The sequence below is a fragment of the Nycticebus coucang genome, chromosome X, assembly GCF_027406575.1.
Source record: "Nycticebus coucang isolate mNycCou1 chromosome X, mNycCou1.pri, whole genome shotgun sequence".
Taxonomy (NCBI): Eukaryota; Metazoa; Chordata; class Mammalia; order Primates; family Lorisidae; genus Nycticebus; species Nycticebus coucang.
In genome coordinates this window covers 111,088,411-111,104,741 of record NC_069804.1, presented here as the reverse complement: position 1 = coordinate 111,104,741, position 16,331 = coordinate 111,088,411, and the positions used below count along the sequence as shown (strand labels likewise).

The window sequence follows — 16,331 nt, the reverse complement described above, 5'->3', positions numbered from 1 at the left end:
AAACATAAATAATGAACAGAAAATTATCAAGAACCCCATCCCATATAACACCAACTATGTACATTTTCACTATTACTTTAAACATGATTTTATCCAGTGTGAACAGCAATTTACGCTTTCAAAAAATGAAGGATTTTCTTCTTTGCTTAATGAATCTTTTGTTACTCCTGGGCTCCCCATTTGGGAAAGAAAACCTTGAAACAGTATGCTCATTGTAATTAAAATTATAATTGCAAGTCAGCTAAGTGGTCATCTTGTATTGTTCTGTTAAAAATAATTGCAAAAACTCAACAGGGGTTCTTTACTGTGACTTTTATTAAGGGGGTTAATGTCTAGCTTAAAAAATAATTTATAATTTTAATAGATTTTTTTGTGGGGCTCCTACCTACCTATTCACTAAATAATCATTCACCTAAGGACATAAGCAAAATGCCTTTTCTACCAAAATGCTTTTCATTTCTACCATCTACCCAATCTGCCCCTACAACCAGCTCTGGGGTGTTAGTAGTCACATTGAATCACTAGGAAGAAGGGAGACCCATGCTCTTCAAAGAGAGTGAAAACCTCACACTTCATTGTGCCCAAGAGAAGTCAACTCAATTCCTTACGGATTTATAAGAACACTTCTACTGAATTAGCATTATAACACCTACTTTTTACCATTAAGTGCCCAAGAATGAACAAATGGTTGTTTCTAATTATTCAGGAACATCAATGTCTTGAACAATTAATTGGTAAGATCGGGTTTTTCAGTAATTAGTCTGGGCACAATAAAAGTGGGTCATGACCTCACAGTGGCTAATTCTGTTAGTTTATTTATTACACCAGAAAAAAACAAACAGGTATTTCTGTAGGGAGGGCCACTACTGTTGCCAATTTGTGTGCCCAGATTTCAGCTAAATTAAGTTTAATAAGGCTTTGGGAAAATGCACAATGGAACCTTGAAAATATGGTCCCTGTTATACAACTGCTGACTGATAATATTTAACGACCTTGATTTGTAATCTTAGTGTTCCTTGAAATTTATGAGTTTCTAAAAAGGCTTCACTCTTAAACTGAATGTCTAAATATACTGACTTATCACTTCAAGATAAGATTGGCTGCCAAAATGAATATGTCAAGGCCTTAATATTCATATGGTAGGCAGAAGAGGTAATGAAATAATAATTCTATGCATAATCAACATCCAAGATGAATTGGGGATGACCAGGATACCAAGAAAACTCCCCATCTGTTTTGATCGAGATTTTCTTGTTAGGTTGTAGTATGAAATAACCTTATATCCAGCAAATATCTATTATAAATGTTTATATATCAGAGTAGAAAATCCTTCAATTTCAATGTCTCTCATAAAGTTGATTATTTTTGCATTCTTTTGCTTGACATGTAAGCAATATGCTATTACATTCTCTAAGCCTATGCCAGGCTTTTAATTCACCTGACTATAATCCTAACCCAGGGGGTAGGATTCTGAGAATATAAATAGGCTCAAAAGTAGTTCCAGTAGAACTTTACTAATTATTAAGGCAACTCTTAACCTCTTGAGGTTGGCCTGATGAAGAGAAACCATGTTCCCCCCTTAATGCCACTACGAGAGAGAGAATACCAGGAAAGAAGACCCATAGGTTAGAGCTAATAGCACTAATTATGTTCATACCTATCTGCAAGGAAGCATTCAGGAGCAGACCTAATGGGCAATCCGACTGTATGTGCTCTACATTTGGTCCTCTTTAACTGAGAAGAATGTAAAAGCTTCAGGGTTTTCTATGTTTTAAGTTCCCAGAATAAGTTTGATTATAGGGTACAGCAGCAGGTTAGTGATTTCCTAGAAGATAGGATGAAATGTATTTTGTTCACTTGATTTCTGTTCAGTTCTTATTTCACCTTGAACATGTGAAAAAGTAGTGGCTCTTTAAACTTTTAAAGTTGACTACCTAGAATGGAAAGTTTTTAGAACAGTCTCTTATGTTGTTGACACACATTCAAACCAGTGCTAACACAATCTTTGTCTTAACTCTGAACTACACATGTTCAGACCTGCTATTGACAAACAATGCATTTTGATATCTGGATTTTTCTAAACACACTGCTGTGCTAGGCTCTTTGCTTTGTTGGCCTTCTTACCATTTTACAGCTCTAAAAGCACGTGCTATTTTTTCTCAGAAGACTCAAGTTCTAGAACGTTTTCAGAGGGCAAAACCTTATTATTCTGGCTGGAAGCAAAGTAAACAAAAAGCGAGTTTCAGAAAACATTGCTTCTGAAAAATTCTCAAATATCAAGAATGAATGGTTAACCTAAAGTAAAAACGGCTATGGTAATATAACGTTAAAGTACAATAACTGCAGTAAGGGTAGAAAACACATTTAAGGTTTCACCCTTAGTGTTCAGCTTTTTAAAAGCAAAAAGGTCATGTGTATCAATTTGCAGTGTACTAAAATTGTGTTCAAAGTTTATTTCAAGTCACAGAAAATATACAAACTACGACAACAAAATGAACTGATTTTGTTCTGAGAGAAGGTGATGGGAGTCCTCCACCTGGCACCGATTTGAGTCATTTAAGGGTTAGGATGCAGAAGTCATCTTTTTTCAGCATTTCAACAAAGTTATGGAAGTAATTTCAAGATTTCTTGCCAGGTATTTCTGAAAACCTATAAGAAAAAGTTAGGAGAAAGCCATTAGAAGTAGAGACAAAGTTTTCTTCAGGAAAAACATCAGAAAAAAAAAAAAAAGGCTGGGGGAGGGAGGACAGGCATAAGATCAAACAACCAAGACAGATTTCTAAGGTGTCTGTCTCCTCCTTCCACGTCAAAGCAGCCATCCCTTGCAGCAGGGTTTCTCAACCTCAGCACTACTGACATTTTGGGCTGAGTACTCTTTGTCATTGGGGAAGGAGTGGAGGCATCCTGTGCATTATAGGATTTTTAGCAGCATCTATGATCACTCTCCATTCAATGCCAGTAGTGTACCTTATTCCCTGAAGTTGTGACAACCAAAAACGTCTCTAGACATTGCCAAATGTCCCTTTATGGGCAAAACTGCCCTTGGGTGAGAACCACTGATCTCTAATGGTAATGGTATAGAAGTTAGACCGTGATGGCAGAGATGGATCACAACTAAGTAGGTAAAAAAAAAAGCCAATAGTGGGTGGCGCCTGTGGCTCGAAGGAGTAGGGCGCCAGCCCCATACATCAGAGGTGGTGGGTTCAAACCCAGCCCCGGCCAAAAACTGCAAAAAAAAAAAAAAAGCCAATACTTTAGTCATAGTATACACAAATTCCAGTAGACACACAGTAAAATCTTGTCCCCATAAACTGCATAAACTACAAGCATGTATACATGTAAATTACTATGGGTTTTAAAAAAATGAAAACTGAATAAAGTTTGTATTCTATTTAACAGTTATGTACCAATGTCAATTTCTTGGTTTTATGCTATAGAGCAAAAAGATATAGTACCACACCCATTTAAGACATTATTCAGGAAAGCTGAGTGAAGGGTATGTGACATTCTTTGTACTATTTTTCCACCTTCCTATGGGCCTATGATTATTTCAAAAGGTAAAAAAACAGAAACTGTGCCCTGTGGTTCATGTGCAAGGCTTTAAATTAGATATCTCATAATCAAGAATACATTATGAATAAACTTTCAGAAATATTTCTACCTCTACTATCCAAAAACAATAACTTTCTCACATTGTAGGGAATGCCTTCTCTAGCATAATTTAGTAAAGGAGTGATGATTTTTATCTATTCCTCTGAATATTAGTCTATGCTTTTACTGAAGAACATAAAATGCTTAGGGTATCTGGAATAAAAAGTTAAGGTACTGGTCACACCAAAAGTGTGGATAGCCATCCATCTATGATAGCTTCCCATTATAATGTTTAGTCATTTGAAGTCTAAATAAGGGACTGGGTGCAGTGGCTCACACCTGTAATACCAGCACTTGGGAGGCCAAGGTGGGTGGATTGCCTGAGCTAGAGTGACACCCATCTCTAAAAAATAGCCGGGCATTGTGGCAGGCGCCTGTAGTCCCAGCTACATGGGAGGCTGAGGCAAGAGGATCACCTGAGCCCAAGAGTTTGAGGTTGCTGTGAGCTATGATGTCACAGCACTCTACCAAGGGTGACCAAGTGAGTCTCTGCCTCAAAAAAAAAAAAAATCTAAACATGGAAATGATGTATAGTTTGGATGTTTTAAAGACATTTCAAATATGAATTAAAATATATGGATAGGAATTATAATATGGATGGGGTAATCAGTAAAGATTCAAAATGTGATATTCTAGCTGATACTGAGATAATGTGAATTTTAAACTGTTTTTAGAAAGAAAGAATTTGTTTATAAAATACAAAGATGTTGGGAAATTTTTTTTTTTTTTTATAGAGACAGAGTCTCACTTTATGGCCCTCGGTAGAGTGCTGTGGCCTCACACAGCTCACAGCAACCTCCAACTCCTGGGCTTAAGCGATTCTCTTGCCTCAGCCTCCTGAGTAGCTGGGACTACAGGCACCCGCCACAACACTCGGCTATTTTTTGGTTGCAGTTTGGCCAGGGCCGGGTTTGAACCTGCCACCCGTGGTATGTGGGGCCAGCGCCTTACCAACCGAGCCATAGGTGCCGCCCGGGAAAAAATTTTTTTAACGTAAACACCAATACATGTATGTGTAATCAAGTTACGTGATTATCATGAGACAGGTTACCTGGATCATTTTTACCTGACTTATGAGCAATAAAAATCAAGATTGTAGTATATGGCAATCTCCAAAATGTACAGAATAAACTGATGGTCATGGTGGACATTTACGACCTTAAATTATGTGCTGTAATAGCTTAACATCAAAATATTCATTATGAAACAAATACAGGAAACTAAAATACACATTTTACTGAAATGCTTTATATTTTTCTCCATTTTGATGGGACCATTTGGAGTAAAAAAATACAACTGATTCTAGAAGGATACATACTAAACTATATTTAGGGGTTCTGTCTGGGGAATGATATTAAGTAGGAGTTTTTAGCTTTAACTTTCTACATTTGTTAAACTGATCACATATTACTTATGACATTAGGAAAGGAAGGCTAAAAAAAGATTACAAGCAATTCAACAACTCAATCAATGTTTATAGCCTTATTTTATCCTTATAGGAGCTGACTTACTGAAGGGTAAAGAGAGTCTAGCTAAGAAGATTAAGGGCCTCAAAGAGAACAATCTTGTTGGTTAAGGTTGAAAGTACACACCCAGAATATACAAGGAGCCAGTCCTACTCAGGTGGGAGTAAGTCTGCTCACCTTTCAAGGTGCTCCAGTGGATTTCTGTATTTGTTCCTTTAAGATCAGGATACTTTGCCTTTGCTCAGGAGGCAGCATGGCAATCTGGTCTGCAGTCAGTTGTAGAACCTGCATAATCAAAGCAGCCTGTGCAGAGGAAAAAAAGGTAGTGAGTTTTAATGATGGCAGCTAAAAAAACACCACCAGCTTCTGTCCAAAAAGCTACTGTAGTGGGATATGAAGAAAAATGGAAGAAAGGATATTTCACACACAAAAAACAAATAGCAGGCCAAAAAAAAAAAAAAAAAAAAAAAAGGAAAAGTCTGGCAAGAGAAGGCACAATGAAAAAAATAAGTATAAATTAAAATACCTAAGATTAGTCGATTCAAAACAGACACTTTCATGAACTCAAAGTTCCTGCAGACTAAGATGCTATCTTTGAGCCCTGGGAATTCTTCAGGTTTTTAATCCTGTTTTGAAAGTCTCTCCTTTTCACAAGTTTTAGCTTTCCCACCAGACATGAGCTCCCCACAATGGTCAAATAAAAAAACAGAAAGATACACTCATGGGGGATCTGTTATTGTTTTAAGTGATAAGGTAGAAAGGGAAGGAAGAAAGGAGTTTGAATTTTCAGCACAATGTGGCCTGCATAAAAAAAATCCCTACTATTGACAGATGAGTCAGAAATGTAGGATAAGCTGCCATTTACATCCACTTAAGAACTTTATGACCAGATCCACAAATTTTCAGGTAACAAAAACATAAAAGAGTTCTAAGTTAGAGTAAACATCACCTCCAAAGGGACTTTGAAGACCCAGGATCGCCACATGGTAACTGTGAAAAGAGGAATCAAAAAAGACTAGATTTGTGCATGTGGTAGCAGTCAGACAGTGTTGCTTACCTTCTCATGATCCTGTGGAGTTACTTGATTCTGCCCAGGACTAAAGCCACCAGGCTGGCTTCCACCCTGCATACTCGGTCCTTGCATGCCTGTTCCCTGCATGACTGGGACCTATGTGCACAAGAGAGGAGATTTTTGGAACTCCAGATGTATAGGTAATCCGAATCCAGTAATAGCAATATGAAAAATTATGCTATTTATAAGGATATGAGTAAGAAAAGCAAAATAATGACAGAAAATCATTTTCTACTGCTAGCAATGGCAGAAGGCAGGATTAGCCAGAGATCAACAAGCAAGTTAGATATACTTGATCACAACAGCTCTAGTGTTATCAACAAATATCACTCAGCACAACTGGATACCATGAAATTAATCAAAATTCAGCCAAATAAGCATAGGGAACACCAAGGACATCCTGGAAACAAGTGTTCAGTGGAAACACAAATGAAAGCCAACAGATTCTAGAGAAAACATATGCTTGTCTGCTGGGGAAGTGATATCCACAAGGCTCCTGCCTACCCCTAGTTCAATCAGACATAGGTAAGTAGTCTCAAAAGGCCCTATCCCACGAGTGAGGCAGAGGGGATCATATCAGAGGGGCAGAAAGGAGAAGGGAAGGCCTCTGGGGAAAAGACCGCTATTAACCCAACATTTGCTTTTTATAGCTTTCCATAGAGAATCTATCAGTAGATGCTCTCTGTTAAATGCAAATCGAGAAATATGGCTAACCTGAGTAAAAGAATAATGTGCAGTTATATCATACTTACTGGTATTTAAGATCTTCAATGAGTTCAACCCTTTGGAAGACTACCTGAACCCAAGAAAAAGACTCTGAGCACTGAGCATAACTAATAGAAGGCCCCTACACTTAAGAGTTATGTTCATGCTCTTGGATTCACCCAGAGCTTAGGTACTCTCTTATTAAACACAAATTGTTAATGAATGTATTACCTGCTTCCCCAGCAGATTAGAAGCAGCAAAGCATAATAGAAATATAAAGTGTTAGGAGCAGGTACCATGACAGCAATATGAAGAACCAGGTGACAGCCTGACAGTGAAGGAGACCAGAAACCAAACAGGAGATAATTATGCTTTATATTAAAGCATATATAATAATGAAATCTATTAAATGATATAGTCACAAATTATTAAAATCATTTTTTGTATCCTATTTAAGAAAGCAAGCACAAAATACATCATACATAATTTTTCATTAAAATAGTTTAAAATCTTGGTAGAACAGTTCTATTATCTGGAACATTCACTTACATGAATCAACTCACTCACTAACTCATTTCCCAAAGACACCAGATAGATGAAGCACTGTACAGTTTTGTACACATTGCTAGAATATTATCACTATTTTGTTCTTTATCAATACTGTAGCCAGAGGCCAGTCTTAATGTTGATGAGCTCTTATGGATCTGAAACACTATTAGTATTGTCTTTGTCAAGCTTTAGTCAATACTAATTTGAGGTACTGTTGCATGATCTAACCACTGAAATCATGGCCATTTTAAGTTTCCAGCCGTGCCTGTTCCAGGCAGGTAAGTACTGGTAAGAATGACCATCCATCTTGGTTTGCCTAAGACAGTTTATGCTTTTGCTTTAGAGTAAATTATTAACAGCATTCTTTTTTACTCTTAAATGTGTCCTTCTTTAGATGATAAATTATATAATCACCCTAGTAATAATAAACTTTTTACCCACAAGTTTCCAACGGGGTGGAATGGAGTTAATTTTAACATCAAATTTAAAATTATGAATTAAGGCCATGTTGTCAAGTAAAACAAAACAAAAACAAAAACAGGGTACAGAACGGTGAAAGAGGAAAAAGAATAATCATGTCTGCTGGAAAGATACATTAAAATATCTAATGAAAGCGATTACTGGGCGGTGCGTGTGGCTCAGTGGGTAGGGAGCTGGCCCCATATACTGAGAGTGGCGGGTTCAAGCCTGGCCCCGGCTAAACTGCAACAAAAAAATAGACAGGTGTTGTGGTGGGCGCCTGTAGTCCAGCTACTCGGGAGGCTGAAGCAAGAGAATCACCTAAGCCCAGGAGTTGGAGGTTGCTGTGAGCTGTGATTTCACAGTGCTCTACAGAGGGTGATAAAGTGAGACTGTCTCTACAAAAAAAAAAAAAAGTGATTATTTATAGGAGTTAGAGGTCATAGGAGACAGATATAGGAGAGGAAGTGAGGCTTTCATTTTTTAAAAAAGGGGAGGTGGAGAGCTCACTATGTTGCCCAGGCTACCGTGCAGTGTGGAGTGCAGACTGTGAGACAGCAGAATCTCCACTGTCCAGAAGGTGTGTTCAAGGAACGAGCTCCAACTGCTTCTCCTCCCTAAAACAATAATCCTTTCTCCCTCTGCCAGAAGTCATGTAGCTTCTGCGTACTTTTCTATCTTCTGCCTGAAAGCACATAGCCTTCTCTTCCTAAAGTTAATCTTTACCCCATGTACTAAGAATCATGTCATTTACTTATCCAGTTACTTCCCCTCAACCTTGTAAGATGAAAATATTCACACTAGCTTTCCTTGCTGATTTGCAACATTGTTAGCATACACAACCTTGTTTGGTGCTGGCCGCAGTTATCAGCTGCACTAGCCCACCTGATCCCATCTCTTTATCTTTTATGCAATCTATGTTTCTTGTGTGACTTATTTTCTCAATTCCCTGCCATTCCCCTTCTGGTTTGCAAAAATGCAGTGGCTATGCACAGGCATGATCAGAGCACACTACAGCCTCAAACTCTTGGGCTCAAAAGATTTTGTTTTTTGAGTAACTGGGACTACAGAGGTGTGGCTTGAAGTGAGGTTCTTAATGTATTTCTTTTATAGATGAACAATTGTGTTATATATATTTACTTGTAAGTGAATATATTAATTTAAAAAAGACCAGAGATAAAAGTTTTTATTTTTTTCAACTTGGATCTATTTAGCTTTGTAGAATCTATTAACAAAAACCATATAAATTGGGCGGCACCTGTGGCTCAAAGGAGTAGGGCGCCGGCCCCATATGCTGGAGGTGGTGGGTTCAAACCCAGCCCCAGCCAAAAACTCAAGAACTGCAAAAAAAGAAAACAAACAAACAAATAAATCTAGTATTAATGAGTTCAGGCACTAGCACAGAAAAAGGAGAGAGACATCATCCAGAAATGGTCTTCCAACCATTACTTTCAATGTTTTTCTCCAGAGAATTATTAGAAGAATTTGATGAGCACATTATGCAGTTACTTATTATCTGTATCCCTACCTAGAAATGTGAGCCTCACCTCACAAGTGCAGAGGCTTTGCTCTGTTCAAACGCCAGTACTTAGATCTATGTTTGGTACATAGTAGGTGCTCAATAAATATTTCCTCAATGACAAAATGAGTGCATTTCTGTTATGAAGCTACTGACCACACAGGGCACAATAGAAAGCCCATGAACATATTTTTCTTAAAGTACTTGAAAAACAATAGATAATATAGTTTTATTCTCCACATACCAGAATAAAAATCACATTTTTAGGAGGTAGAGGCATATCTACACATATAAATGTGCAAGTAACAGGACAAAGCAGTAAAATGGAAAAAAATAGTGGGTTGTTTCTTGCTCTGCCAATTTTTAGTTCTGAGAATTTGGTCAAGTCACCTGAATTCCTGGGCCTCAGCTTCCAAACCTATAAAATGAAGGAACTAGATGACTGACATTTCTATTCCAGATCTAACATTATCTTTCTCTCTCTCACTCAGACACACAAACACACAGGAAGATGTGTAAACGGACCGGGTGTGGTGGCTCACACCTGTAATCCCAGCACTTGGGAGGCCGAGGTGGGTGGATAGCCTGAGCTCACAGGTTTGAGACCAGCCTGAGCCACAGTGAGACCCCATCTCTAAAAATAGCTGGGTGTTGTAGTGGGCACCTATAGTCCCAGCTACTCGGGAGGCTGAGGCAAGAGAATCGCTTGAGCCCATGTGTTTGAGTTTGCTGTGAGCTATGATGCAATGGTACTCTACTGAGGGCAACAAAGACTCTGAAGAAAAAGAAAGATACGTAAACAAATTGAAGAGGGAAGAAAGAAAAAAGAAGGCGGAGGGGCTAGAGGGAAGTGAAGGCATCAACACATAAAAACTTGAGGAAGATACACATATACCATACCACCTTCCCACAAACAACTGGGGATGAAGAGGGTGGTGATGATGATAGACCATCATATACACACAGTTGGGAGAGAACCAAATAAAGGAGAGAAAAGACAACCTTCCTTTCCACAGTTTTTAGGGTGATTACTAGTAAAATGCCTTTCATATTCCACTGTTAACTTAAGCTATGGGATGACAGTAAATCAACATAGATCTTGGCAAACCCAAGATGCTGAGAAATAGTCCAAGTCAGAAGGCAGTAATAATCAGGCTCAATAACCAATTTGTGCATAGAACAAGATTTCACTTAGATGCTAGAAGTGAGTGTTACTTATACCTGTCTAGATCCCTGAGGGCCAACTGCCCCCATATTAATTGGGCTGGGACCTTGAATTCCACCAGGTATAGGTCCTCTAGGGCCAGGCACTGGGCCCCTGGTATCCATGCCTCTGGCTTCCATCCCTCGGACTTCCATTGCACGGGCTTCCATTGCTCGGGCTTCCATTGCACGAGCTTCCATCGCTCGGGCCTCCATCGCACGGGCATCTAATGCTCTAGCATCTAATCCTCTTGCCTCCATGGCTCGGGCCTCCATCCCTCGTGTATCCATTCCTCGGGGATCTCTTCCACCTATAAAGAAAATTATAAAAAAAACATTGTGTAGAAACCCATTTATACTGCAAGAAGAACCAACAATTCAAGAAAGACAGAAATCTATTCCTCTAGTCACATCTCCCCAACTATACTAGACTACTGTCTTTTCTCCAATTATTCATATTTGCAGATAAATCTTTAAGATTCTTGTCAACCTTATTGCTCCAGCATTCTTTATCCCAGATTAGGGCCTAAAATAGCTAGGTTCACCATCAGCCCACAACTACCAGTTAGCCTTGTGATGTGGTCTCCTCTTACCTCTGGCATCCAAGGGTGGACCTCTCTGATCTAGCATGGGTCCTCTTGGCTCTGCCATTAGAGGTCTGGGCTCAGCTAATGGACCTCCCCTCATCTCATGTGGAGGTGGTCCACGGCTCTCATGGCCAGGGACATGGTGCATGGGTGGACCCTGATGAGGTGGTCCCAGGTAACCTCTAGAGATGGAGAAAAATGTTATATTTTAAAACAGAAAACAACAATAAAAAAAATGTCAACCAGACAATAAGTGAACATCTAACAAAAACTGATACTAGTGCTAACGAGAATAACACCATATGTACTGAAGAAATGTTATTAAGATATAATCCACATATTCTAGAATGCTGTATTTGGGTGGAGCACTCATAATTAGGGAAGAATCAATGGATCTTCATTATATATATGTAATAAGTATATAGTATAATACTTCAGAACATGGGCTCTGGATTCAAACTGTATGGGTTCAAATGTAGGTTCTATCACTTACTAGCTGTGTGATCTTGGGCACATTTAGTTAACTCCTCCATGCCTCTGTTTCTTCACCTGTAAAATGGGACTAATTAATGGTATCCATCTTACAGGGTTCTTATGTGGATTTAAGATAAGTATAGCATTCTGAGCAGAGTCAGAGGCATGATCCTTATTAATATCAATTGTTACTATTATTGCTACTATTGATATTATTACCAACCACAAGTTTATCCTGTTCAGATATTTATACCAGAATTTCCAATTTCTGAAAATACAGTAGCTCTAAATGACATATTCATCTACATAGTTCTGCCTTAGGAGAAGTAATCATTCTTGGATAGTGGTCATGAGTATTTATATATCTCGAAGTAGCCAAACAGGTACAATTGGTACAGAAAACCTGTTTTCAAAAAAGCGGAAAATCTGAACGTCTCAAACTATTTCCTTCTGTTAGTGCTTACCTAGGCTCTACCTCTCCAGTGACAGAAAGTAAAGTGCCTCCCCGTGGGTCATTTGGAGCATCTCCTAACAGACCTCGAGGAGTTGGGACGTTGGCAGGCAAGGATCCCCGCTGCATAGCTGCTCTGGGGTCTTGCATTGGCACTGACAGGGAAACAAACGGGGAGTTACTGCTGTGAAGGACACGTAAGGAAACAAGAAATGACACTATGTACCACTGACAATATAATTCAGACACCTTAGAGTGGGTGAAACCTCACCACAGCAGAATCCTCTTGCAGCTCAAGAACAGAAGCAGGGTGTAGGCAGAATCTGTGCCATGTCAGAGGTATGGATGGAATTATATAAAGAGCAAACTGGGGAGCAACCTGCTAAGGACTAGCACTGCGACCTGAAGAAACTTAATGCTCCTGGTTTTCCTTCTAATCAATCTTAATTCAAGGACCAAAGTCACAAAAGAGAGGTGGGGTCTTGGCATATGTGAACACTGCCATGGCTCTGCAAGAACCCGCTGTCTCCTTACAGACTGCTATTCCATCCAAGCCTCCTGACACCAGTAGGGAGGGAGTACAGCCTCGGACAGATGCCCATATCATCCATGTTCTCTGCCCTGTGTGAAGAGGTCAATCTTAGGCTTGTGGCCTCAACAGGAAAAAAATTAAAAAAACCCAAAAACCCCAAAACACTACCCTTTGGGGTTTTGAACGTGAGGATGACTGCCAAGCAGCTCGTTTCCTCTTAACGTCCCACCCTGAGCACCACAAGCAAAAGGAAACCCGCAGATACAATGGGTACCTTGAACTCGCTCAATTGATGCAGGCCCGCCAGGTCCCACAGGCGAGTGCTGTAAGGTTCCTAGGAGAGCAGTAAGTTCAAAAGGAGAAAGAGCAGACACATAAAATAGCTTGCACACATACAGAGAGAAACACATAGATACGGAGACTGAAGATTTACACACATAAATTAAAAAGACAAGAGTTCATCAGCCTCCCCCAGGCTACTAAACCTTCCTACTAGCTCCTTTGGGTACCTGAAACAGATACCCACTTTGACCAGATAGATTCCTAAAGGGAAACCTGCAGGGCACTGGTTTTATCTGGGCAGGAAGAGCCACCCACTTTCAGTTTTCACCTCTGCTACTACATTTTCCCTTAAGTCTCCTTATGATACCATTGAGAAAAAAAAAGAAAATATAAACGGAATAATTTTGTACCTCTAGTTAAGCAAAGAATACAAACATAGTTTCCGAAGTAAAACATGGAAGAAATTGCACTGAATCTGGAAGGCAAGATTTATTCTGGAGAGATTATTACAGAAGTGAGGCAGTACTATTTTTGCCATAAAGCACAAAAATTTCTGCTATCAGAGTATCAAATGGGGAAATGCAGTGAATGAACTTTAGATGAGGAAACAGAGTATCATTTCACATGAAATACCCTGCCACACCAAGTCTTTGATAATAAGCATTGTGACAACAGCAAAGATTAATGAATTGACATGGGCACCAACACTAAACAAAGGTGCTAAAAAAGCAAGTATCTATCTTCTAAAATATCTCACTGTCTTTTTCCACCATTACAAATGTGCAAAAGAAACATATTCCAGCAAAAGAAAGACAAACTGGGCACAAATGAAAAGCAAATGAAAAGGATTCTTGCTTCCTCTGCTGGGTACTGAAGGAAGCTATAAAAGAAAGCTCATCTTACTTTCTCCTTTCATCAAGACATCCTTAAAATAACCTCAAAATATGAGTCGTTTTCCTTTGTAATGTCAATTTTTGACCGGAAAGGTGAAGATATATAGCAGGAAGAAAGATGTCTTGTAGCAGTATGGGTTAAATAACTAAAACTTGATTGACTGATTGTTGGCCTCTCAAGAGGCAGAAGTATGACCAAAGTCCTCCTAATTTCTTCTCACTACCACAAAAATACTTTGGGGTACCACATGGTCTACTGATAGTGGTAGGGTGAGGGTAGGGGACATAGAACAGCACAAAAGTATGGGATGCTTAGAGCAAAAATGAGGTGTCTGGTCAGGTGTTGGTCCTGCTATCAGACATCTAACAAGACAAAGTTATTACTTCTGTCACTTCAGCAATCAATCCCAGTGTATCTTAATATTGTACTTTTAAAAAGAGGACGTATTTCTGAGTCAGAGACTTCTGAATCTCAGATCTGCCACTTACTAGTTGGAAGAGAGGATGAGAGTATCAAATCCAGTTCACATTACCCAGATATTAGTATTTAACTTACCTTGTCCCCTTGAGTAACTGAAAACCCTATGCTTCCATCTCTTTGCCTGTAAAACTGAAGTACTGCCACTTAATTCGCAAGGTAGCTTAGGGAATATTAAAATACCTGGCAGTAGGTTGCACTCATGCACTCAGTTCCTTCTTTTTTCTCATCCTCTCCTACTAACTTTGTTTCCAACTGAGCCACTGCATTTTCTTTTCCTTCAAATTCCAGTAATGTGGAGAACTACCATGGAGATTTTGGAGTAGTGGCTGCTGTTGTGTACAGCATTATTGCCACAGTACAAGACACTTATTGAGTAGGATTTATAGTCCTATGATCCCCTCTCAGTTTTTGCTAGGATTTAAATCTAATATTCTATATACCCAGCCACACATTTACATGCTTATTATTGAAATTCCTTACTCAGACAAGAGATTTCCATAGAAGGAGAGAGAAAATGTCAGTGCAATCACTAAACCACCAGGAAACAAAGGATCTACTTGCTCCATCATCAATTCTTATAGAGCTCTGAAATACTAGGTGGAAAGTCTAGACCAGCACTGTCCAATAGAACTTTCGGTGATGACAGCAATTAGTTCCATAGTGCAGATGTGGAACATTTCCAAAGCCAGCCCATGTTAATCAGACATTAATATTTATTTACCTTGTCCTCGTTCCATGGACACTGGTCCACTTCCTGGCATTCCAACTTGGGTCTGCATTCCTCCTAGAAGATAAATGGCAGAAAAGAAAAACACAAATTAGCATGATGGAAGAACAATTAGAAAAGTAACCAAGTTTATAAACTTTCTCATTCTGCCCACAAACAGACATCTACAAAGAAAGATAACAACTATTCAACAAAACAATTAGAAAATGGGGTTTGTTAGTATACTTCATGATTCAGTGACAGAAAAGTTGAGTTCAATAGGAATACTTCATTGTACTGGTTATCAAAACCTTTGCAGGAAGATCTACTATAATACAGGAAAACAGAGAGTTGCTGCTGGCGCCATCTTGCTACCAGCCCAACAAGTAGAACTCAGAGAATCATAAGGAATTAGAACCAGGGGTGGCGCAGGATGCCGGCCCCATATACTGAGGGTGGTGGGTTCAAACCTGGCCCCGGCCAAACTGCAACAAAAAAATAGCCGGGCGTTGTGGCGGGCGCCTATAGTCTCAGATACTTGGGAGGCTGAGGCAAGAGAATTGCCTAAGCCCAGGAGTTGGAGGTTGCTGTGAGCTGTGACGCCACAGCACTCTACTGTGGGCGATAAAGTGAAACTCTGTCTCTACAAAAAAAAAAATTAAAAAAATAATTAGAACCAAGCACCCACCCCACCCACCCTGATCTTCAGCACTTGAACACCTTACACTTTTAGACTAGTTTGTGTGATGGCAGTTCTCATCATCATATAATCCTCTGGGCTTTTCTGTTAAATGTTGCCAAAACCAACCCAACTGATCCAAAATAAAACACCAGAGAAGGTAAAAGAACAGGAGCCAGCTGACCTGCCTAAAGCCACTGAGCCAGTAAAAGAGCAATCTCAGATTTGAACTGAGACCATCTCAGGCTAAACTTAGGTCATTTCCCAGCACATCAGTTTCTTCTGGGCCTATTGCTATAGCCATGTCCTATTACCAGAGCACTTTTCATACCCATGACCTCGCTGGAGCCCTGCAACCTTGAGAGTCTGCACACAGCAATTCCATGTTACAGATGAGCAGACTGCGCCCTGAGAGGCAATCTGATGTGCCCAAGATCACAGCAGCTGTGACGTGGCAGCACCAGGCTTTCAGCTCATGTCAGGCTCCAACAGCCTTTTTGTTCTTTATCCTCATACTACCTCCACAGAGAGACCTTACAACAGTGGTTCTCAACCTTCCTAATGCTGTGACCCTTTAAGATAGTTCCTCATGTTGTGGTGACCCCCAACCATAAAATTATTT

At 39.5% G+C, this 16,331-nt stretch overlaps 1 protein-coding gene across 3 annotated transcripts in view; it reads right to left on the bottom strand.

Moving 5' to 3' along the window:
* Positions 1-2,421: 2,421 nt before the first annotated feature.
* Positions 2,422-16,331, bottom strand: part of CSTF2 (cleavage stimulation factor subunit 2) — a 30,277-nt gene continuing 16,367 nt past the window's right edge. Inside the window, exons 8-16 of one of the 3 annotated variants that reach the window (XM_053579855.1) lie at positions 15,046-15,108; positions 12,943-13,002; positions 12,671-12,757; positions 12,150-12,291; positions 11,218-11,393; positions 10,643-10,935; positions 6,175-6,285; positions 5,295-5,420; positions 2,422-2,649 (exon numbers count right to left, since the gene is read on the bottom strand). In XM_053579855.1, the coding sequence (XP_053435830.1) occupies positions 5,298-5,420; positions 6,175-6,285; positions 10,643-10,935; positions 11,218-11,393; positions 12,150-12,291; positions 12,671-12,757; positions 12,943-13,002; positions 15,046-15,108 (1,055 nt within the window). In that variant the 3' untranslated portion in view covers positions 2,422-2,649; positions 5,295-5,297. The remainder of the gene's footprint in view (positions 2,650-5,294; positions 5,421-6,174; positions 6,286-10,642; positions 10,936-11,217; positions 11,394-12,149; positions 12,292-12,670; positions 12,758-12,942; positions 13,003-15,045; positions 15,109-16,331) is intronic. The other 2 variants (XM_053579856.1, XM_053579857.1) reach the window with 2 other exon arrangements.